The sequence below is a fragment of the Argiope bruennichi genome, chromosome X1, assembly GCF_947563725.1.
Source record: "Argiope bruennichi chromosome X1, qqArgBrue1.1, whole genome shotgun sequence".
Taxonomy (NCBI): domain Eukaryota; kingdom Metazoa; phylum Arthropoda; class Arachnida; order Araneae; family Araneidae; genus Argiope; species Argiope bruennichi.
In genome coordinates, this window is record NC_079162.1 from 25,689,136 (window position 1) to 25,716,172 (window position 27,037).

General features: G+C 28.0%; 1 protein-coding gene across 2 annotated transcripts; it reads right to left on the reverse strand.

Moving 5' to 3' along the window:
• On the reverse strand, positions 1-26,609 carry LOC129958735 (1-acylglycerol-3-phosphate O-acyltransferase ABHD5-like). 2 transcript variants are annotated; one of them, XM_056071391.1, is made up of 7 exons: positions 26,191-26,609; positions 25,260-25,411; positions 23,165-23,449; positions 19,605-19,862; positions 17,514-17,628; positions 1,655-1,841; positions 1-1,492 (listed from the first exon to the last, which is right to left on the reverse strand). In XM_056071391.1, the coding sequence occupies exons 1-7, from the start codon at positions 26,241-26,243 to the stop codon at positions 1,301-1,303; spliced, it is 1,242 nt and encodes a 413-aa protein (XP_055927366.1). In that variant the 5' UTR covers positions 26,244-26,609; the 3' UTR covers positions 1-1,300. The 2 variants fall into 2 exon arrangements, with proteins under 2 accessions (XP_055927366.1, XP_055927367.1); XM_056071392.1 differs by having other exon boundaries at positions 2-1,492; positions 25,260-25,336.
• Between the last annotated feature and the right edge of the window lie 428 nt (positions 26,610-27,037).

The window sequence follows — 27,037 nt, forward strand, 5'->3', positions numbered from 1 at the left end:
TATGAAATTTGTCACAGATTACATTGTTTTATTAAATAAAGTATGTTTCAAATCTACACATCGGAACAAAAAATTTTAAGTACATCTTACAATATATAATTTGCAAAGACTAAAAATTTACATACCTAACTGAAATTTTTTAATTAAAAATAAAAATTTGTTAATTGATTCTGCAAAAAAAAAAAAAAAAGTCTAATAGATAAACGTTACTTGAATAAAAAAATTATGTTATAAATAATTTTTATTATATTCTTATAAGAATAATAGTTTAAAATTATGAGTGAACAAATAATAAATTTACCTAAATTAGAAGTTAAATGAATATGAAGTCTGCATCAAAGAAACTAAGTAACAAAAAAGAAATGTAAGATAATCAATAACAATAAACCAACACATGAGAAATATGAAAACAAGTTTTGAAAGAAAGCTCGCATATCAACACTAATAATCAAAATATGAGCATAAAAAATAAATCTACAAATGTCTAAATTCATACAAATATAATAATTAACAGGTAGAGATATAACAGAAACAAATCTCAATAACATTTTTTCCCTATACATGTAACTACAGCAACTAACAACCATTCTAAACTTCTTTATGCAGTGGTAACAAAATAATTTCCAATAAGTACTATCAAAAGCAAAATGCTATTTGTAAATAAAGAATACTGCTTTGACATATTATCTAGTTTGCCATTTCAATAAAACAGTAAAAATTATGATTTTTCTTGCAAAAAAATTGATAAGACATCAGCACATCATATGCATTATTTATAAAAATAATACACAGATTGCTCCAAAAAGTTGCAAACAAGTTTCATAAGCTCATAAAAGTCCATAATGTATAAATTCATTAAAATTTTTATATAAACTCTAATGAAAGAAAGCCTTTTCTTTAAATTTCTTTCAAATTGCTGCAATTTTCATCCAATATCAAAAAAAAAAAAAAAGTCATTATTGCCATTGATTCACTTGAAAAATTGCACTTTAATACAATATAGATACTATAAGCATAAATAATAGTATACAAAAATATTTAAAAAATCTTACGTTTTCAAATACTCCGACTTATGCAGTCATTTTTTAAAATTACACAGAATTAAATAACACTGCACACACAGAAAAAAATTATAGATGTCGATATATGAATATCATATTATATAAATTCAATTTATATGATAAATTAATACGTAAATTACATTGAAAATGCAAAACATGAGTGAATTAATGTTTCAGATAATCTTTCATACAACACAACATAGCCTTTTTTTATTAAATGTGTGATAATACATGAAAAATTATAGAACTTTATCTAAAATTATCTTTTCTTCACCACCATCTACATTTAAAGTGGCACTGGAAATATCTGTACTTTTTCCACTATAAGTTGATACCCTTCTTACATCAGCTTTTTTGCATATTTTAGAAACAACTTCATTAAATTCATCAGCTTTATCTGCATAAACATGGTGACCAGCGCCTTGAATAAGCTAAAAAAATTTAAATGCATATAAATCGATTGAAATATCAAATAAGATAACCAAAATTTTTTTTTAAAAAAATCAGATTTTTAATAGTATATATTTTTTAAAAGTTGATTAGAATAATGATTAGAATTTTAAATTAACTTTAATTAGAATTGAAAAAAATACCTTAATTTCAACAAAAGAATTCTCTCGCATTTCACGAATTTTGTAACCAGAACTGCTATCAATCCAAGATCGAGCTCCATAAACAAAACTGACAGGGATATCTTGTCTCAACTGAGAAATTCTTTCTATCATAGGACGGTTGGCCCAGCCAAAAGGAGCACTCATAGCTTTGAATGCTACTTCACCACTGAAATATTAAAAGATTTTAAAACTTTAAAAATCACATTTAAAATCTGCATAATTTATCATATTCTATAATAATAGCATCTTCTTACAACAATACTGATTATACTCATTATAATTTCAGAGTCAAAATAATCAGTCGATATTTCAACAGTAACAATATATAAAATGTAAAAACATTGACATTTGTTAGCAAAATATTATCTAGATCAATTTAAAATTAAATAAACATTAAATAAACACAAAAAATTTCCATAATAAATAAGGAATATATTATTCGAATTCTCCTATTTGAAATTTTTTAAAAACATACTTAACAAACCTCCCGAGACATTATTTTTAGGATTTATTGCCAACATAGAAAAAAAAGCAATTAAAAAAATACTCTTCGTGCAATAGATTTCATCAAAATATACATCACAAAAAAATGTTGCAAAAATTTTATTATTTTGGTACAAAAATCACGCGAATGGTATTTATTAATCAATAGAATAAAACTAATTGTTAGCTAAATGGTGGAGTTTTTATTAAAATGAATTCATTCAGGCGAATGCTACCATTTATTAAAGTCAAAGAGTTGATAATTAAAGTTTCTGATTTAATCTTTTCTCTGCTGTGCTTTTCTTAAAAATTCGCTAGTTTTTTGTTTTGTTTTTTAAATTTTAAATTCATGCTATATAACTCTAGAAAAAATATATAGTTCCGACTCTCTTGTGTGTTCGCCCTCCTAAGTAAAACGTGCCACGTGCGCACGTGGCAAATAACATATTTTTTAATAATGTTCAGAACCATTGGCAGTAAACGAAGCTGAGGCAACGTGAGCATTTCTTCTTGTTACACAGGGCACGTTTACGAGCTGGAAGGATCTTGTAATTTGATGATGCCTCCCCATTTGTGAAAAAGGGGGTTAAAGTAAGCTGACCCTTCTAAATTTATGTTCGAGGGAAGCAATTATAAATATATATATATATATATATATATATCGTGACAATTTCTTGTCTAATACAACGTGCCACGTGCGCACGTGGCAAATAAAATATTTTTAATAATGTTCAGAAGCAATGGCAGTAAACGAAGCTGAGGCAACGTGAACGTTTCTTCTTGTTACACAGGGGCACGTTTACGAGCTGGAAGGGTCTTGTAATTTGATGATGCATCCACATCTGTGAAAAAGGGGGTTAAAGTAAGCTGACCCTTCTAAATTGATGTTCGCGGATTATAAATAAGCAGTTATAAATATATATATCGTGACGATTTGTCAAATATAACAATTTTAACTGTCGGAAATAAGATTTTAACGCACAATCATTTAAACAATTACTGCGATTTTGGTATAAATCAGTGAAATAATTTACATTAATGGTACATTTGATACATATTAACTCTTTCTCTTTTTAATAAGTTAAATTCCATGAATCTTTTAAAACGATTATTTTAATTATAAGTTTAATAACCAGAGCAGAACGGATTGTTAATATGGAAATAATGAACTTACATTGGCATGAAATATTGTGCATTGCAATTATATCATTTAAAACTTTATTAATGAAAACTTTATTAGCACAATTACATCATTTAAAACTTTATTAATGAAAACTTTATTAGCTTATCTTAAATTTTAAGTCTAATTTTAATTTTTAAATTTTAAGTTTTAAAATTATGTTTTCCATTTGATAAATTTATAACTATAATTTACGAATTTTTCGGTGTTAAAACTATTATCAAAATAACATGTTAATGCTTTTTATTAGTTTTCCTCTTGTAATAATAGCGGTAATTTATTTTAAACATTCTATTTTATTTTTAATCTTCTTGAAAATGATAGCTGTATGGTGCTCAACTCTCCTTAAATCCTTATCAGATTTCATATTGGAAGTCAGGAAAAACTTCCAAGATATTGAAACTGAAGACAATCAGATTACTGATACTAAAAGATATAAAGGAAGTAGAAAAAGGGAGAGAAAGTACCACTTTGATGAAAAGAAAGGACAAGAAGCTTACTTCGACGGAAAAAAAAATTCATAATTAATGTTCATAATGTAATATGTGTTACTCTTATTTCAGAAATTTCTCAAAAAAGTTCTATACATAACATATTTTAAATAATTTTCAAATCTTTTTTGACGTCAACTTAGAAGAAAAAGCTTTTGACATTTGCATAACGAACTTAACGACAAAATATGGCGATGATATTGAAATACATTATTTTAAAGATGAAGTACAGGATTTTATTAAATATGCAAAAAACGAAAACATTTCAAACCCAACTGATATTTATAAATTGATTGTGGATGGCTAACAAACAATACTTCCTAACGTGGAAATAATTTTAAGAATTTTCCTCACCATGCCAATTTGCAATGCAAACGGAGATAGATCATTTTCTGTTTTAAAATGCGTCAAGAACTATTTACGAAATACAATGAGTCAACCGCATTTAAATGAGCTTTCACTATTATTCATTGAAAATGAGGTAGTACAGGAATTAGATTATGAAAAACTTATCGAGAAATTCTCCAAATTAAAAGCAAGAAAAGTCATATTTTAAATTTTTTATGGCTTTCAATACTTGTTTCTGTTTTTGTAGAAATTTTATTTCCATTATTTTTGGCGTCTGTTTCTTTTTTTACAATTTATAATTTTAACATTACTTAATATATATTTTTGTTCTTCCTAGAAAAATATAATTTCTTGTTATTATTTAGCATTATAATTGTTATCATCAGCGTCCAAAAATATAAACCTAATTTTACTTTCTATATCAGAAAATATGTGAATGAACTGAATTTAGGATATCGGTGCATTTTGTGATATATTTTTGTTTCGTTATATTATTTTGGAACACAATGTCTTTTTTTTTTTTTTTTTATAATTTATATCATACCTTTTTAAGAACAGGACATTTTAGAAGAAAAGGTGCAAATGTTATTAATGATCGGTTTTTTAAGTTTCAACTAGATAATATTTTTAAGAACTATTTTAAAATTTCTCTAAATATTAATTTTTTAAAAAAAACTTAGAAGAGATAAGATTATCTCTTTTCTTGTCTTTCCTTTCTTTCTTATTATCTGCATTGTTAATAGAAAATAACACTTAATCCTTCGGTCAAAGGATTTTGACATTGTTTATACCAATTCAAAGTTTTGAAGAAATGTAAATAAGAATATTTTCTCCTTATAGTTACTGTATAGAACTGTCATTTTATCCTTTCATGTTAGTAATTTTTTTATATAAAAAAGGTGCAACTTTTTTCACCTATTTGATATATATATATATAATGTAGGAATTGCTAAAAAGTAAGCGCAAAGTTAAGATTAAAAGCTAAAATAAGTTTAATTCATATTATTTTCTTGTTATAAATAGAATTTACCTAGAAGAGGGCCTCAAAATAATTTAGTGCCTGTGGCCTCATGTTGTCAAAATCCGCCACTGACTAAATGCAGCAATGAAACTTTCAAAGAACGACGAATTTTTTTTAACGCAATGAAATTTAATTTATAGATGTAGCCTATGGTTAAGGTTAAAATAATAAAACAACCGTATGAAGTTTGCTTAGTACACAGTTCACAGTATGGATATTGTCCTATATTTATTCCATGTAGCACATGTCATATTTGCGCAAAAACGATATTTTTGTTTCATGCTGATTCATATCTGAATGAAGTACTTGTGGGTAATGGAAATATTTCTGTGATCTTTTAAACAAACTTATATCATTGGTGCATCATAATTAAAATTAACATAACAGCGAAAGATCTGAATTTTTAATTTTAATATAAATCATTAAAATGCATCAAATCAGTTTTCAAAAATTGAAAGCTTGTAAAAAAGGAAAACAGGCATAAAAAAAAAAGCTGAAATTATTAATAAACCACATCAGAGAGAACTTTATATAACTAAACAAGCACTAAATTACATCAAATATTAAATTTCCTAAACAATATAAATCTTTTGTAGTTTTTAAAAGCAACTTACAAAAATATTTAATACTAAAACAAAAGCAACTTACAAAAATATTTAATACTAAAACAAATTTAATCAGCTGGATAAAACAACAAATGCTTATCACAAGATATACAAGGGTAATAAATAAGTTTGAAATAATAAATTTAATAATAAGGTAATAATAAATTTGAAATTCTTGGTGCCAATCATATATGCACTCTTCTCAGAAAAAAATAGTAAAGAAAATCAATAAAGACCACATGGCGCAATTATAATTTATACATATCAAACCTAGACACGTTGAAAACTAGAAATTCCAATAAAAGCTTTTTTTCTTTTCTCTCTTGTATAGTTATTGGTCCTTTGCAATGTCTTTCTTTGCAAATTCCTTACGCCAGTTATTTTCACATTCACTTATTGTCTCAATAACATTTATGGTTTTTCAAAATGTTGATCAATTTGCGCAAGAAAAAGTGGATGTTGAGATTCGAATATTTCGAAATTCTTTTACTGTAACCATAACCGTGACCTCAATGTTTTTAAAAATAATTACAATCTCGAGCGCATACCTTCAAACAGCCATATCTTAAATTTTGGTTCGATTGGTTCAGCGGATAGATCGCCTGGTGTCCATGTATAGCGAAAGTTTTTTTTTTTTTTTTTTTTTTTCATTTTAGCAACTAATTTTACAAACTCAAATAATTTTTTTTTCAACATCGAAGTAAACTCCGTAAACGAATTCAGAAAAGAATAAAAACACAAACACTCTTCAATACCTAAAATATTTCAAACAGGTAAGTTTTAAATAACCCACAGTGCACTCATATCTGCAAGAGAACTCAAGATTGTTTAAGTGTGAAATCTCAAAAGTGAGACAATCTTTTTTCTATTTTCTAAACAAGTTTCTGTCTCATTAAGAAGAAATCCATTACAGAAGTACCATAAATCTCATAAATCAAGAAGACATTTTCACTATATAAACTGAAACTAACACTAACCAATCAAAATGAGAAAACAAATCAATTTCAGATTGCAATTATTGAAACTTATAGAAGGATATGATATTCATCTTTTGAAACTTAATTTTAAACCTCATACATTACTCAGAGTATCTAAGAAATAAAAGTCAGTGGACAAATTACAAAAGCATAGGGATAAATCTTTAAGCCATTTTTTTAACCATTATTTTCTTGCAGTTATTCACAAGATAAGCAGCTTCACAAAATATGAAATCCTTATCACTTACATGTGCATAGCTCAAAAAATCAGGATTATGTCTTATATTCAGCATATAACATCCATCCAAACATTAACATTTAGGGGAGACATGTGTATCTAGGACATTTTGTAGAGTCGTCACAAAAAAAAAAAAAAAAAACACCTTTGTAACTATGTTATTTATTATCGCATCTTCACAAAATTGGTGTCGATGGAAATGGATTAAAAGGACAGGTTTGTTAAGATAGACAAACTGATTAACCGAGTTAATCAACACAATTAACCACTACCTCTACATTTTTCCATTACGGAAATCCAGACTTTTCATTAATTAGACTCATCAGGTCTTTTTATGCATGAGTATGAAATTTCGTTCCGAAAATCGCAACAGTTCTAAAAATACACTAACTTTTGTGTGCCGAAAACTCCGCCCATTAAGAGCCAACCCATCGGAATTCATAAATTAAGTAAATCTCAACTTGTTAAGAGAAAAATAAAACTTCTTTCGCGAATTTTATCCCAGTAATTTCAGGGGAACAAAAAAGATTTATTTTCAATATAAATATGACTTTTCAAAAAATAATTTTTTTTTATTTAAATATTGAAGCATTTTCATTACTTTAAAAATCAATTCATCGGTTGGTCTTTTTCAGTTGATCCCGCCATTAAAAGTTGAACACACATCTTAATTTTTATGGCGAATGAAATACGTTGCTTTACCCTTTTATATCCCCCTTAAACAGTAGCTGATTGGTGAAACGCGCATACCGTAAAGACATTTTAAGCAAATGAAATTACAGGCATTTATTAAAAAGACGGACTTTTATTTTCAGGCGTAAACAATTATTAATCGGATAGAAGATTTATTAAATTTGCTACTGTAAGAATGATAGAGTGACGGACAGTCTTTCTGTTATAGAACGTCTGATATAATCAAGACAAATTGAGAAAAGTACATTATCATGCTACAATACTCGAACTAGAGGTGAGAAAAATAATTATATATATTTATATAAACGCAATTGCAAAGAGGAGATTATTTTATAACTCTAAGGAAATTATTTTAGAGATAATTTTAAAATATTCTCCACCTAATTAAAGAAATTTGAATGAGTGCAGCATTACGCCACTAAGTATATAAATAACAGGTGCTAATTTCCTTATTTTAGCATTAGTTAATTTATTGAATGGTAAGAAATGGTACGGATTTCCTTGGATCACTATTTTATTTACTTGCAAATGATAATTGCAAGTAAAAAGTAAAAATTAATTAAACATTCCTACAGTCAATCTGTCCTGCAATTTACTTTCATATCGTCTAAGTGGGTGAAAAAAAAACATTTTTTTTTTTAAGCAGAATTCATCTTACATTAAAATCTTCTGATCTGAAAATAAATTTGATATTTAACTGCGATATCATAAAGTATATCTATAAATACATATAAATTTATGATATAGTCTCTAAAAAAGTGGCCGTTGCAAATCAACTGCGGGAATTTTACAATTTTTGTGAATATTTCTAGAACCATTTGGGATATGAGCATAATTTTTTGGATCTCGCCATTTTAACATGTGAATTTTGCTCCCATGTAAAAATGTTACCATATTACAGCTCAATTTTTTCTCACATTCATCTATAAAAATTCATAAGAAAAATATTAAATTTGAGTTATTTATGTATTTATTTCATGACTTTATGAAATACAAAAATTTACTTTAGGTGAAAGAAAATTTTTTAAAGAAATATATTATAGTTTCCGAGATATCGCTGCAAGTTCATAAGATCCATTCAACACTGGAAGTGCCATTTTCAAAACCTTATAACTCTCAAAATTATCATCAAAATTCCATTAAATTTTATTGAGAAGTTGATTTCATTGCGGCAAATCAATTCATTAAAAAAATTAATTAAAAAAACTGACAGCCATTATGGGAAAATTTCGAGAAATTTAGTAATTAATTAACTCAGTTAATCAGTTTGTCTATGATTACACTTGGGTGATTATTTTATTTTTAAAGTTGACTGTGAGAATGAGCTTAACCTCACAGAAAGAAATCTACTTTTTGCGATCGTAAAGTTGTATGACCTATTAGTTTTACTTGGGTTTAAGTTTACTTGCTGCAAAATGAAGATTTTACTTCAAAAATGGAGTTAGAGAAATGTATTTTATGACCCTCTCCCTCAGGCCATTGCAGTCGAGTGGAATCACTTAGCTTCATCACTAAAAGACGACTGAGCAAATAAAGATTCCTAGAAGGATTTTCATCGACAGCCCGCGGAAATTACTGCAGCATTGTTTCTATGATTCATCATAAGTATATCGCGCGGTTATCTGCCTTCAGTGTGTCATGTCCAATAATAATTAAACAACTAAAATTTGGCAAACAAGTAACAAGTTTCCTTTCCCAAAACCATATCTATTCCAAGACTAGAACTTTATGGGTGTCTTCTCGCAGCTGAACTAAAAACCAGGTTGAGCAGATATTGAATCTTCAAAATAGCAATTTATAAAGCTATAGGACTTTTCAATTTATAAAGCTATAGATCTAAACTATATTTCTTATGAAAATATAAACCATTCTGCGCATTTTGTTTACATATTTAACAAAGTAATTTTTATTATGTGAAAAAATACAAAATTATAAGTTTAAAAATTTTTAAATTGCAACATACTTACATTTTGGCATAAATCGAAGGGGGGGGACCATTTTATGGGGTCATGCAAAATTTCAGGTCATTCCTACAAGTAATTTTCCCATTACATTAAGTTTTCTGTGTGCTCCTAAAACCATGCATTTAGGGGTGCATTCACAAACTTCAAAATATCGACAGTTTTTATTTGGTATTGAAATGCAGCTGAACAAGCATTGCTTGAAATAAATATAATTTTCTACAGTGTTAGAATATAAAAATATATTTAAAAAATTCGTCAGTGGAAAAAAAATATGAAATCAAAGTAAAAAAAAAAAAAAAATTCATTGTAATTATATTTTATTAACAGTCGCTACTTTTAAATGCAGATGAGTCTTCGCCCTTGTAATAAGCTTACTTCGTAATAAATACTTCGTAGGATTTAACTCTTTAATTTTTTAATTCATAATTTATGGATAACGAACTCCATATTTTCCAACAAGAAAAGAGTAATTTGTTTTAGTTTAAATTTACGTATGTTTGTCCACGTGCATAATATTTCTTTTACAGATTTCAAATTTCATAAGATTAATCTGCCGTAATTATAATTATTGTACATAATCACAAATGGAATAAGAAAGTAAGTAAAAAAAATGCAGGTATCAATACATAATTTATTAAGCATTTAATTTTGATACCTTGTAACAATACATATATATTTGTAAATTATACATATTATTACAATTTGTAATTCTTTTTATTTATTTTATTAATCTATTTCACATAGTTGACTCATAAATACAACATTTTTCATTGCTAGTTTAATTAACTTTATTCTGTTTAAGCAAATAGGTTGTAATATAAATTTTCGATTATTAAACTGGTTACTTCTTAAAAACTTCCAAAGAAATAATTCTTCTTATAATAATCTATATATAATAATTATTTTTATTGTTATATTTAATTAATTATTCTTATAATTACATACAATAATACATATAACTATATATAATAATTCATATAACTATAATTTTTTTTTTCAAATTTCTATTCATATAAAAAGTAGAAAGATATGTGATGAATTACAGCTTTATAAAGTACTACAATAATGGAAATTAAAAGTATGAATGAACAATTAGAGTAATATTCTTAAATTTTCTTTGCATGTCTGTAACATGCATATATCCTGTATACATAAATGAATACGATGAAATCTTTGGCAAACTAAAAGTATTTGCATAGAACATTAAGTTGCCGGTAAAGCATGAAAGAAAACTGAATGATAAATGAATGAATGAATGAAATGCTTTAATTTGCTTGTAAAATAAAGAGGTGCATCATTTCATATCTATTTATATATAGAAAGCAATGATAATAGAATAGTATATAGTAATAAAAAAATGTAGGAATAAAGTGCAAAAAAAAAGTTAATTTTTTTCTCTCTGAATCGGTAGGATATTAATTTTAACACTAAAATTGCTATTTCTTTTAAATAATAAAAATATATTCAATAATATATATATTTTGCTCATACAACATAACTCTCCAATTTGGTGCCATCAGCGTAACAAAAAATCATGCTCGGGTGCAATTTAAACAAAACGTTCAGTGTTCTTGAATATTCCTTTGCAAAAAATAATCACAATTCTTCCAAAAGTTGTCACTATGGATAGATAATCTGTCATGAATGAAATAACAATCCATTTTAACATGTAGATTGTAGCTTTACAGATGCTTTTTAAGTGTATAAAAATTTTAAAAAATGCTATTGCCAACGTGCAGAGATTATCAAAATATTATACATCTAAATATGGAAACTACCCCTTAAGAGAAAATGTCAAAAATCTCCCAAAGTAATTATTGTATATTAACCAAAATTTGCACTCCTGTTATTTTTCCCCATGAGGAATCTATTCATAATATTAAAAAAGGGTGCTGACGTATGAAACTAGAAGTTTGTATAATTTCAAACAAGTAGACAACCTCCTACGAAAATTTTAAGGCACAACGTTTTTTAGTATTCATAGCTACTTTTAAAATAGCACTTTTAGTTTTCACATAGGATGGTCGACTGCAAATTAAATCTGAATGGCTCCATTTTTTCCGCGACTGCATACTGATTCAATCATCTCATTAACTTGAATCCAGACATCACTTCACCCTCTTAAAACAGCTAAGATTCAACATATGACTGAAAACTGTGAATGGCAGTATGTACCATCGAACTTAAACACAAGAGTTGTGCTTTCATGAGAATTTATTCTGATGTGGTTTAAATGCCCACCATACCTTCTAGAATCTGTTCCTTTGAACTTTGATGACCAGAAACTAGCTGATACATTCTTAGATTTTCAATTTTTGTGTGTTAACCAAAATTTGCACTCCTGTTATTTTTCCCCATGGGGAATCTATTCATAATATTAAAAAAGGGTGCTGACGTATGAAACTAGAAGTTTGTATAATTTCAAACATGTAGACAACCTCCTACGAAAATTTTAAGGCACAACGTTTTTTAGTATTCATAGCTACTTTTAAAATAGCACTTTTAGTTTTCACATAGGATGGTCGACTGCAAAATAAATCTGAATGGCTCCATTTTTTCCGCGACTGCATACTGATTCAATCATCTCATTAACTTGAATCCAGACATCACTTCACCCTCTTAAAACAGCTAAGATTCAACATATGACTGAAAACTGTGAATGGCAGTATGTACCATCGAACTTAAACACAAGAGTTGTGCTTTCATGAGAATTTATTCCGATGTGGTTTAAATGCCCACCATACCTTCAAGAATCGGTTCCTTTGAACTTTGATGACCAGAAACTAGCTGATACATTCTTAGATTTTCAATTTTTGTGTGAACTTTCGGACATTACTATTCACAATTAATTGGCTCTAGATTCGTCTGAATTCATAATTAGATTCCTAAATATTAGTAATAATTATATAGATTTTATCAATGTTTTCAATTTTCTTCTTAAATTTATAAGCAACTGTAGAAATCAAAAGAAATCCGGTCCTTTATCAACCGCTGAAATTCAAAAAAGCGAGTACCGGCTTATCTTATTGATTCAAAAAGTTATTCTTGCAGAAGAATTTGTAAGAAGAAGTAACGAAAAGCAGATAACCTTTTGCTAGTAAATTAAAGTTTATGTCATCATTTTTGGATAATTCATTAAATGTAATTAAAATTGGTGGCTGATTGAATAATTCTGTTTTACCTTATCATGTAAAACAACGTATTGTTTCACCAAAAGGCCATGCTAAAAGACCAAGCATTTCTAAAATAATCATGCAAAATATTCACATTAAAAATGTCATGTTGGAGCACAAAAGCTCTAACTATAGCAAATTTTTGATCTATTGGTGAAAGAAATTTAGCTTTCAATATTGTACATAGTTGTTATTTCAGGGATGTAATTGACCAAAAGAAAAAAAAAAAAAAAAAAAAAAAAAAAGGAAATCTAAATATGCAACAAGAACCATGCGAAGGGAAAACATGCAACAAGCATGAATTAAATGGTCAATGTACATAAAAGTAATCAAAACAGCAGCCCAACTGGATTTTATATTCATTTCAAAATATTTATGAAAGTAAGAAAACAACAGCATATGATTTTCTCAAATTATTTAAGAAGTATATTGTTCAGAACAAATTCAAATATACATAAGACAACAAATAAGAGGGGAAAGCCAGTATTTTATTATAAATATGCCTCACTTATATATTTAGTTAACATTTCTTAATTCTCAGTGGATTTGTGCCATATATCTCGGACACATGACTGGTTTCCTTCACAGGACTTTCACTGGCGTGACTCAATTAGCGTTTTTCCAGAGTTTGCTTAGGAGCATTAATCTTTTGGATATGGGATCTAATTCTTTTAAATAAATATTTCTTTGCAATTTAGCTGGATATTTTCCTTGCAGCTTCTTCGAAATTAGCTTTCTCCTAAGACTTAATTGTTCATCAAAAACATTTTTTTTTTTCCCCTAAGCACTTTTGCTTTCTAGTTCCTTACTGCTTAATTCCTGTTCTTGCAGATATTTTTCATTATATATTTAATATAGTTCTTTTTTTTATACAATTGAACTACAAAATTCTTTTGAGACACTAGCTCACATTTCACTCTCTGAATGGTATCAAACGATTCTACATTTAGTCCATATGTTTCAGAAGTGACGTCCGAGTTTATGATAAAAACTCAGCTCAACCTTCATATCCAAGAGAATAAGCGAGCATGGCACATGCCTTTTTAAGCACTATAGGAAATTGACTGAAATTTTCAACTTCTATCCACCAGTTATTCACAAGTTCTTTCTGCTGTGGTTGCCGTGAATTGGTAGCAGGATATTCGTGTACCTCCAAGTCATATATACTTCTTTCTACAAATGACATTAGTCATAAGAATTAGGAAGACCTTTTATTGATGTCAAAGAGAATGCTTCTGATAAACATGATCAATTAATTTTCTATACAGATTATTATGGTCACAAACATTGTCGAAGATGCCCTTGAATAATTTGCTGTTACATCAAATTACCCAAAAGCATCTTCTGCAATATTCATGTACATTCATTATATGCTCTCAGTAAAGTTTTTTTGAATTTCTGCATTAAATCCAATCTGGACTTTAGGATGAAGTAGAAAGCCGTTTGACCTCCCACTGAAATACAGGTTTTGTGGTAGATGATTTTTTAGTAATAGAGTGCAGAATTTTTTTGTTAAAAAAGCAGAAAAAGGTTAGAAGATTAAAAAAAAAAAAAAAAAAAAAAAAACATAAAACTGTAGATCTGCAGAAGAATCACATGCCTAACTATATGTACAAAGCATAATCCACAATTTTCAGATCAGAAAATGTGTGAGTTACCTGAAAACCAATGGAAACCTTCCATTCCCTTTAATTTAGTTTTTGTGGTGCTTAAACATAAATTTCAAAGGGACCTCCTCAAAAATTTTTGTCCCAATCTTTGTAAATTACTGGTGATGTCTACTTTTACCTTCATGTCTCCAGCGAAGAAAAATATTATTTAACCTTATTTACAAAGAATCATTGTCATACTATTTAGCGAGCTAGGCCGAATATTGTTGTTTAATTCTCCTAACTGTAATTAATCCTGCATTTCCCCAGCATCACAACAGAGCAAGCCACTCCTATCTTCCTAAACATAATGATAATAAAGGACATAATAGTCTAATATGAATACTTTTATAGCCTAAATATGAATACTTTTACTTTAGATGCATTTTACTTTTAGCCATTGATTACACAATAGTAAAAAAAAAAAAAAAAATACGTTTATATAACTTATAAGAACATCCAGGTGAATGAGATTCTATCTTTATCCTGGTATCTAAAAACAAGGTTATGAGTGACTTCCCCAATATAATAAAATCCTGAGAACATGTTCATTGTTATGAGACAGTCAAAATACATGCAAAGAAAACAAGAGTAAGAAAAGAATAAGATAAACAAATGACAAGAAAAAGGTCCAAAGATTAAACATGATCAATCTAGAATCGTTCTGTAAATTAAAATTGTTGCTATCCTGCACGTCTTCAAAAGCCTTCTTGAGGCTTTCATTCTGAAAATGAGATTATAGATCACAGCTAGTGGCAAGAAATTCCAATCTTCCAATAGCAAGGATTTTAAAGCCTAAAGAGAGATTGACATCATATGTGTGGAGGTGCTTCTTTGAACATCCTATACATGATCGCCGAGATTTTGGCGCCCCGACTTTGATGGCCGTCCTAAATGGTGCATAGCTTCTTTCTCAAAAAACATTAAACTGAGATAGCGCCCATAAAAAATTTGGTTATAAAAATCCTCGGATAAAATAAGATTAAAATATTGCTTGAGGGTCTCACTCTTATAGTACTATGCAGTCATAATATTTCATTTAAAAAGACGTGTAGTAGCATACGACCATATAACTCTTTACCTTCTCTCTACACAAGAACTCTACTTCTAACAAATGATCGTTTTCTTTTATGTTGGAGTCCAGATTTTCTCCAAATGAAAATGAAAATCACCATATTAAATCTTGACTCATCAGTAAATAGTACAAAATCTACCCCAATCTTGCTGTGTCCAGAAATGTTTTTCCTGGCTCAACAAATTCCAAGGCATCTTCTGCAAAGTACTGAAGGCACATTATTGATGGTCACTGCTCATCTTTCATAATCATCATAAGGCCTTTTTCCACTTGCAATTGATAAACAGTTTTCCTCGAAATTATTCCTACAGGATATTGCTGGAAATTTCATCAATATCATTACAAATTTCTCTGCTTGTTATTATTTTCAATAGCAGTGTGCATTTAATGCCACAAGTCAATCCTCTGCTGGCAGCGATTTTTTAAATGGCCTTTCAGGTGATGACACTTGTAATCTGAAATTGGTCTATAACATTCACAACACTATTCAAGATACTGAACATCATGAAACTACTCTTGGTTAATAGGAAGTTTTACAATTGGCTTTCCATCTTGAAAACATCATCAACTGTTTATCAAACATCACCAAGGAATCATTTCAACTATAATCGACCTTGTTATATGGCTTATGAGAAACATAATAATTTAAATGAAATTTATGTATTAGAAAAATGCATGCTTTTAGTACTGTGTATATGTAATTTTTATTTTTCCAATAAATAAATCATAAAATATACCCATATTTTTTTTATCAGTTTATTATTCTTAAAATATACATCACATCAATAAAAACAAAACTAATTATTTCGAAAAAATATAAAATCTGCTTAACTCTTTGCAGTCCTCTAAGTATTACTAGATATCACATTTTGGTAAAAAAGGCCAATGTCCAATAACATTGGACATAAAATTATTAATTTGGTTTCTCTAAAATTGATGTTGTATTGTATCCCCCCCCCCCCCACTTATTTAGACTAACTCATTTCACTCTATATATTAACTTGGACTCGAACTTACTCGAATTTTAACTTACTGGAATAAAATCAATAGACATGATTAAGATTTCTTCAATTTTAGATACCAGCGTATAAAAAGTTCGATCAAACTGGATTTAAGTTCACTATACTTCGAACTTAAGTGATAGTCTATTCTATGTAAAGGAATCGGAAAATGAATTCGAAAATTTATCAGAAATCAGAAAATTAATTTTATTATATTTCTAATATAATAAAATTCCTTATAAGGGAAATAGTTTGATTCTATTTAAAGGTAGCCCGGGATTAGAGAGAACTTTCTAAAGCATAATACTTTACAAATCTTGAACTATGAATTAAAATATATCACTTATATAGCAAATGGACAAACCTATAAATATCTATACACATTAATTATGACCTATGTGCTGCTCCACAAGATAAAAACAATTAATACTAAACTTATATATTAAGAATATTACAGTTAATCATTATAATGAAAAATTAAGAATTATACATTATGAAAATATGCTCTTAGATTGAAATGAGGCAACTAAAATTGCAGTATACAAATGACTGAACAAATTGGTCACTCTCGTATACTTTTTTACAATTTATTATTCTTGAAGATCTAATGTTATTCCTTATTATAAGAAATGCAATAATAATTGATTTGCGTAAATTAATACTTTGATGACATTTTCATACACTCTTGTTTGACAATGTTATAGTTTATTCAAGTATAATATTTATTTAGAACACTTGATATTTCTATAATCTGATTATTTCCTTAATGAGGGAAAAACACGAAAAGAGAGTAATTTAGCTACTAATAACATCATTGTTTAATAATTGCTCAAATAAAAATTTTAACATGTACAACAGGATTAATTTTAAATTACATAATGAAATTTTGCATTAAAAGGAATTAATAATGAATTATTTAAATATTTAACACGTTTCTTACCTTGGATACTGAGCATTACAATGATAAATATAATTTCCAACATCTGATGGATCAGCAACAATATTTTCAAATTTTCGTAATATATCTGGTCTCAGACGTTTCACCAGACCTGGGCCTTAAAAACAACGAAAATAAAGCTAAAGAAAAGAAAATAACTCAGAAAACTAATAATTTAGATTTTTATTTCAAAAACTACACATCAATATTGTAATGAAAGTAAAAATTAAGGGGAAATATTAACTTAGTAAAACGGAAGTATGCAAAATTACGAAAATGAACAAAACAATTAATGAAATCTTTTTTTAAAAAAATAATAAGGGCAATGCAAATAATAAAATTTTACTAAATATCTCAAAAATTTTCTTCCAAAATAATTAAGCTGCATAACTCAAAAACTGAGTTTTAAGATAAATTGAATTAAAATTTTAGAATTTAATCATAACAAAACTAAAAATACATAAATATTTTTAAAAAAATGTAGCATCACATAATTTAAAAATTAATTAAAGCACCTTCCAAATAATTTAGAATTCTGCTGATTTTTATAGAAATTCGTTTATACTTACTTTGTATGTATATTAAAATAATGCTGAGAAATAAATTTATTTTTTCTGTAGGAGAGATTAGTTTTGGATTTAGGTGAAGTTCTAATTCTATTATTTTGATCCCTGATTCTGTGTGCATATTATTCTTTCAAGGCAATGTGCATATTCAATGCTTAGTCCCCTTTTAGCATAAAAGAAAAACCTTTTTGTAACTTACAAGCTTTTCTTTTCTTCTAATGTACATTGAAGGAAAATTTTCAGTATATAACTATGGGTGAAATAAAAAAAATCTTGTATGAAAGTTTGGAAGACTAACATTCTAAACTACTTTTATGACTTATTAAAAATTTAGTGATAGAAAATTTTGTTACAACACTTCCTGTTTCTCCTGCTGACTGCAATTAAGAGACTATAGAACATGGCTTTAAACTTTGTCTTATAGAATGAATATTTAATGCAGCCTTAATTATGAAATACTTACATGTCAACAATTTCTAAATTTTTGCCTTGAGGATGCTTCTTACTCGCATCATAATTATGAGATTTGAATACTTTATATGCAGAGCAATAAAAATATGTCAATTCAATAAACATACCACTGAATCATTTGCAAAAAATTCTATATATAAAAGAGGGAGAGAAAGGCGATGCATTTGATTTAATCATTGTGGATGCATAATAGAGATGTGTCACTGAATCCAGACTGGATATGACAAAATATCTTAGAAGCAATTTCTTGTCAAATTTCCTCTTATTTTTTAAGGGCCTTTTTTACAAAATTAAGCACTTTTAAAATGTTTGAAACTGGTTTTCAAATTTAAGGACTTTTTAAGTATTTTTACGACAATACGCATTCAGTAAAATGGCAAATCCTAGAGTTTAATTACAATTCCTAGAGAACCAAAACTCTGAAGTTCATAATCGCCTTCACTCTTGGCGAATGATAAAGAGTTGGAAAGTTTTGTTTTAGCTTTTTCTATAGCTGCTCTTCCCTTCCCCCCATTATAGCTGACCGAGAATGATGATTTGATAATTATGACTGTATATAACAAAATTGCTAATGAAAGATTTTACAGATTAGTTATCGATGTTCAATGTATTTATTTTTAAAAAGTTTAGCGTAAGGACCTAGTATTTCTTAAGTAAATTTGACTTAAGTATATTCTTTTCAGTTCATTGCTATTTTTACCCATTATAATCAAAGTTTAAGTGGGATTGCATTTAATATAATCCTCGTTCCTAATAGATGACTTTAGTTTACATGCATTTGTTTTATTTATTTTTTTCATTTATTCAAAAATTTATATAAATATTTATACAAATTTAAAATTTCTCATTTCAAAATACAAATACTATAGCACTAAATATAAACTTTACACATCATAACTGAAATTAATTAGAAGGTATTTTAATTATATTATAAATATCACATATAATGAATTCATATAAATGAAATTCAAATTTATTTGAATTAATGCAAGTTCAAAATATATATTTCATCTATGATGAATGAAGACAATTAATAATTTTTCAAGAATGAACTTACCCCATGGCCCAGCTGCTCTTAGACCTGCTAAAGGATTAAATGGTTTTAACATGGCGGCAATAGCTTTCACCCATATTGGCAATTCAACTTTTTTTGCACTTAAATCAGGAGTAGGAAACCCCCATGGATCGGCTAAGATTAAATGTTGTATTCTTTCTGGATACTTTATACTGTATGCAGTTGCTAGAAATCCTCCCATACTGTGACCAAGTAGAATAAACTTTTTTAATCCAACCTTTTTTCTCCATGCTTCGATACCTGAAATAAAATCAGAGTTGATTACAATTCATAATGACAATAGCAAAAGAATTATACACTGTGATAAAATGTTAAAGATACATTTATATTTTCTGCCCATGCAATTCATTTTAAGCCTTTCAAAAGAACACTTCTTATCCTTCCAAAAATGCAATTGCTATTCTAAATATTTGCTCGGTATTATATATGATTCATTAGAAAATTGTGAAACATTAAAATAAAACAGATTTCGTACTTCCTCAAGCTGTCTGCAGAATATCTGAATTTCTTACAATGCTGGTAATTTTAATAGGATTAAATAAATCATTTTAAATAGCATATTTTTTCTATTATAAAGATAAGCAATAAATATTATAACTAGAAGACGACTTTTGCATAAGGAATGCAAAAAGGCACAACTCTAATTTTTCAGTAAATATAATAGTATAAATCTTCATATTAAATTTTAGTTTATCATCAATATTAAATATTAATTCCTTATTTTGTATAAAAATTGATGAAGAAATTACTTAAATCTCTATCTGAAAGACAAAGAAAATAAAAATTAAAAGACGTTAATCAGACACTCAATTTCTCATTTATTTATGTGTATTAATATGCACACTACAGGCACTAGCTATTGCAGCAGCAGAGCACTATTCGCAAAACATTGCCAGATCTGAATGAAGTCACTTCCACAGCTTTCATTTTTAAAAATATAAGATATCTGCAGAATTAGTACATAACATCATATTGCTGTCAGTGACTTACAAGCTAAGATACAGAACTATATGTTGTTACATGATAATCCCACATGGCACATTTTTTAGTACAGAAAATTTACTTCATAAAAGACAATTCTTTGCTGTCAAAAACCAATAATATCCATTCCAATACAGTCAAACCTCATTTAATGAGCGCCTCCCATAATGAATAGTGCGAATAATGAGTAAACCAAAAAAAAAATGACTCATTTAACGAAAGACGTTTTGCAGAACAAGGGACAAGGAGACGTCGTAACATCACATGCAGGAATGGCCTGCATCTCAGGGATGAGTTTGTACTGAGCATTTGTCAGAAGATAATTCTTATTTTTGGATGGAAGAAGCTTTGGTTGAATAAACAGTTGCATGTAGGAAGAAGTATTCCTACAGGACAGGACCAAGCAAACACCAACTGTCCATACAGGCTGGCACATTTTCTTTCGCTAAGTCTACTGCACATTATATTTCATAAAAATGAACATAATAATTCGTAAAAAGTACTCTTTACATATAAATAAATCCATTTTAAATATCTGCCAAATATGACATATGTAAGATATCATACTTTCAATCATGATTGAAAATATTAATTAAAAATGCTTGATATTCTATAATAATTTTTTTTAAATGTGTATTTTATTATGAATTGATAATACATGAAGTAACACTAGATTATTAACGCAAAATATTAAAAATAAAAATAAAATTTTTAAATTACTTCATACAAATTGTATTAATTAATGCTTCAAAGTCATATGAAAATAACCCGAAATGCTGATCAGTAAAGACAGATTGTTCATAGGTAGTATCTCGATTTTTAACATGCTTTAAGCAAACTATGCACCTTCTAAGTTTTTAAGCATCTATTTTACCATATATAATTTATAATTTGATACTGTCATTGGAAAAAATCCATAGAACAATCATTCGTTAATTTATATACTATGACTCTCTCAAGAAGATAAGTGGTCTTATAGCCATGACTGTAGCACAAATGAAACTAAGAGAAGTAAAACCCTTGCTACAATAACATTTAATCCCAAATGAGAGTATAAATTAAAACAACCCCTTCAAAGTGAGCATGTTTCCCTTTACATTAGCTAAAACAGGTTTCTATTTATGTTCGTGAAAATCTAATGATTCACAGGCACTTGCCCAAACCCAATTTAACCTTCAAAGAATACTAATGTAAGGGACCAATATCTTCATAAAAACATGGATTATTAACATCAACTAATAGAAATAATTTCATTCCAAAAGCCTGCCGAAAGGATACAACATTCAACTTTTAGGAGAATCCAAAACAAATGCATATATATGCAGTTCATTTTGAAGCAGTTAATCGATGAAATGCAGGTCATCTTGAAGCGGTTAATCGACGAGATTATATCTCTGCCCAGGATTATGGGGCTAGAGGTAGACAGCAGCGGCACTGATGAGTTGGTAGAAGACCTTTAGGAGAATCCAAAACAAATGCATACATATGCAGTTCATTTTGAAGCAGTTAATGGATGAAATGCATATATATGCAGTTCATTTTGAAGCAGTTAATCAATGAAATGCATATATATGCAGTTCATCTTGAAGCGGTTAATCTACGAGATTATATCTCTGCCCAGGATTATGGGGCTAAAGGTAGACAGGAGCGACACTGATGAGTTGGTAGAAGAGCACAGCCAGCACCACCGAAGAGCCTATGGAGCATAACAGCAAAAATTTGCAGATGAAATTTGGTCAAGAGAGAAAGAAATAATAGCCTAAGAAGAGCAACAACTATCCAATGAAATAAGGTAGATGCTGAAATTACGAGAAATTATTGCATCAGGTGTTGAGAAGCATCACTTTAATCCGGCAGTAGCTATGCACATTACATATTCCTTTATCCTTTAATGATAATGTTATGTCTTATTTTCAAAAATTTTGAAATTTAGACAGCTTTTTTATAAAAAAAGCATACATTATGAATAAAAAATTACATATTTATAAATTTTTTTGAATATTTCTTGGGAGTGGAATATTTCTTGGGAGTCCTAGTTTATATGGATTCTTGAGGGAAAAAAAAAAAAAAGTTTTGCTTAAGAAGTGTTGCATTACGAGTAAGATTTATGGAATGAATAATGCTTGTTAAGCAAGGTTCCACTATAATTAATATTAGACAGAGATTTGCAACAAACTGTATTTCCCATTATTAGTTACTTGAAATAAGAAAATAGTACAAGCAAACAATGACAAAAAAATAATGCAAAGTAGACCAAAAGCATGCTGTAAATCTAATGTGCTTTTTAATCCAAATAAAGGTATACAAATACCTTTTTCTGAAAGCTAAATTAAAACTTATTACAATTAATGATTAATTTTAATACTTTAATAATTAATTTTAATACATTAATATTTAATAATAAAATTAAATAATTAATATAAAAACATATATAGAGAAACTGAATTGCCAATTTTTTCAATAATGTATTTTTTATCTAAAACAGGAGAGGTACAGAATTAATATAAAATATATAAGAATCAATATAGATAAAAACATTTTTATAAAATGACAATACTTACTCTCCACAAATTGATTTTCAGCTACCTCAGCATCCCTATTAAAAACAGGACGAGAACTCAGCCCAAAACCTAAAATATCCAGAGCATATAATGGCCTATCTTGCGATAAACTGTCAATGTTTAATACCCAAAGTCCAATTCCTGATGCAAACCCATGAAGAAGTACAAGAGGAGTGACTTTCTCGTCTGCTTCTCTATTAGCCATAAAAGTTCTTATTCTGTACTCTCCATCTTCTTCATTCAAATTTATTGGGACAAAAGTAGTTTCAGGAGGTTTTTCCAGATCTAAAATAATTAAAATAGAAGAAATGGTTTGAACAGGAAACAGAAATTCAAATAACAAAACCTTAATTAAATCATCAGATGTTTAAAGAAATTATTGGAAGGTGCCATATCATACAACTGGTGAAGTAAAACTTACAGTGACACACAATAGCTATCTAAAAATATTTATATCTTTTACATCTGAATGATTTTATTCCACACATCCGATGAAAAAGTTATTGGAAATATTTTTCTTTTATATATATAGTTTTAGAGTTCAAAAATATAAACTGTTTTGAATAAATTGAGAGGAAATCCAATTAATTATACAAAATCTTATTTAAACGTAAAATTTAAATTTATGATAGAAATGAGAAATTTTAGTTGTGCATTTATTAAGTATCAGCTGAAGTTCAAAACCTAAAATGTAAAATAAAATAAAAGTAAGCAACATGATAATTAAGCTTTTTCTTTGTCAGCTTATGACTGTACAAAAAAAAAAAAAAAAAAAAAAAATTACATCATTATTTAATAAAAAGGACTTAAGACAATTATTAACTGTATCTACTTTGAAACCAAAAAATGAGATAAGATACAGCATTCACGGATATCAGATGGTTCTGTAAATGTGACAGTTTCAATTATTTGCAAATGCATATAATGCAGCATAGTAAAGTTGTGATGTCATGTGTTAAAATTGAAAGGTATGCAATGAACATTAGTATGTAACTTTCTTATCGTGATTCTAAAAAATCTTACGAGTCTAAAAATTTGGGATGCATAAGAAATTTTTAAGTAGATGTGCTTTAACCCCTTTTAGAAGGATTTCAGAACAAGAATATTATGTTAAACTTTTAGCAATTCAAGTGACACCATGTTAAAATCAAAATTAGAGACTTATTTGTTCTTATCTTTTAATCCTATTTTGTGATTTGGAAAGATAAAATTACTTATTCTCAAATAAGCAAAGAGAAAAGAAAGAAAGAAAAAGAAACTAAATATTCATTTCAATAGCAGATGAACATGAAAAAGTTCATTGATAAAATATTACTAGAATATAAAAAAGCACGAGAACAAGCAATATCATCAATATAAAAGTAAAAATTCAATTTATGTTCACAAAAAATAGGTATTAACTAATTTTAACAGCAAAATGACAATTAGATGCAAAACTGATATGTTATAGTGTCTGGGGTATCCAAATGATTGAATTACCACAAAGATAAAAATAAACAGTGTGGTTAACTCAAATAATTAGTCCACATTACAGCACAACCCATGCATCCACTCCTCATACACAGATATGCCCCATCACTAGAGAAAGAGTAATGCAATCCCAAACCATTACTGTTCAAACTACAGACGCAAGAACCTTCTTATTAATATAGCAATTTTTCATCTCCATATCAGAAGTCTTCCTTGTGGCAGCATAAGTAAAATCTTCTTTTTTTATATACTACCTTACTAAGAATCATTACTTACTAATCAGTAACAATTGAATAAAAATTGATAAGGATTGGATGAAATAATAAAACATCTAAAATACATACATAAACTCCAAATAATAAATTAACCTAATCATGTGACAATTTACATTAAAATATAACATTTATAATAAAATTTAATGTGCTGTTCACTAATTAGCAATTAAATAATTGATAATGCATGATGTAAAGCATTCAGTAGGATTATAATTAAATTAAGTAAGAAAATTAATCAAATTATAAGAAAATATATCTATTGTATATATTATTAATATGTAAATAAAAATGTTCCACATATTGAAATTTTTATACGACATTTAAATAGGTAGCATTTAAAACTATCTTACATGAAAACATTTTTGCCTCCGCCTGTTCCAGGAGCTCAGTCGAAGTAGGACACCATCGCAACCAGCCACCTATCCAACTAAGGAAAGATTTATTGATTGTGAGTAGATAAGAAAGGCCAGTAAGACTAGAGGCAGTAAGCAATAAACGGAACCTGAAGGGGTGAAATTTTGACTTGTAAGTAACTCTTACTTTATTAAAATAGAGTACATACTGAGTTTTAAAAACAGGGTATTAAAAGTATAATTTAGAAAATTCACAAACTATAATAAGATGCTCAGTCTCTTTTAATACAAAAGGGGGGGAGGAAAGATATAAAAAGTTATCAAGCCTTAGAAGCTTCATTTTTTTAGTTCAAGAGGGAAATCCAATTTTCAATAAATAAATCATGATATTTTTGAAACTGAGATACAAAAGATAGAATCTTGAATAATCATAAATATAAATGATGTGATTTTTTTTTATGATGTATGAAAATAATCACAAGATTCTGACAAATATAAGTTGAGATAATGGCAGAATTTTCTACATTGAATAAAACAAGTTATAGAAGCATTGAATAAAACAAGTTATTATTCTAAACAAGTTATAAAAGCATTTTGTATTGCAATGAGATAATTCAATAAATACACAAAGAAATGCAAAGAGAAAAAAAAACTAATCCATTTAAGTTAACTATATTCAAAATACTGTTAATTTAAATGTGATGCAATAAAAATTACTACTAAAAGAAGATACTGTGTTAGGTTAAAATTTAAGAAGAAGAATTTACTACATTTTTAGATCACTGATATTTACAATGAAAAGGCAATAATAATAATAAACAAATCTATAATACCTAAAGGCAATGTAAAGCATACACAAATATACATTATGTCTAAACTAAATTTTCTTTCATAGTTTAAAATGCAAAGAAATAACTTTAAAATTTACTTTGTTCTTGGTGGAATGTCTACTGCCTTTCTAATAATGCCTTTCTCTGACATTTTAAAGACGTTTTTAACTTCTCGAAGAAAAACAAGGAAATGAGACCTCGCCAGCTTATTTGAAAAGGATAGTCGCACCACACTAAATGATAACGCACGCAACCGGGATCTAACAGAAAATCATAATAGATTATGTAACAATGACGCAATCAGCTTAATGATTGACGACTTAAAATTGCTGACATCATCGCATTTAGCACTATCAATAGAATCTAAGAAACTGAAAATATATCAAGAGTCATGATTATCCGTTTAAAGGAATTTGAAAAATTTTTTTGGAATGACTGAATAAAGGGATGTTTAGCAACATATGCCATTATTCCCCAGAATTTCCTTGTTTTGTGTCATTCACATTTGTATACAAATCGTACTGTTGCCAATTTTTGAAGTTGTTTTAACTTCTCTGATGTAACAGTGATCACCATCTTGCAGCTGAAGAGGCAGCTTGGTTGTAATGATCAAAGCTAGTGATTTATATGTAAAAATAGGGGTGGATACGTTCATTTCAAGTCTTACAAAATTTTCATAACAGCGATCCCATCTTGCTTTAATTAGAAATAAGTCAGCTCATACCAATAATACACAGAAATTCTTTGGATGGATTTAATTCATGTGATATAATTGTCACAACATCTACGATTGTGCATGTGGCATGCCTTCTTAAATTTCTCCTGCTCATCACTTTAGAATTATACAGACAATTGTTCGAGAGAGTTATCAACGCGAGACGTGCATTTAAATTGCGAACTTTTCTCGAAGTTCTTATAACATTTCATTCAGATTTTTGTATTTCA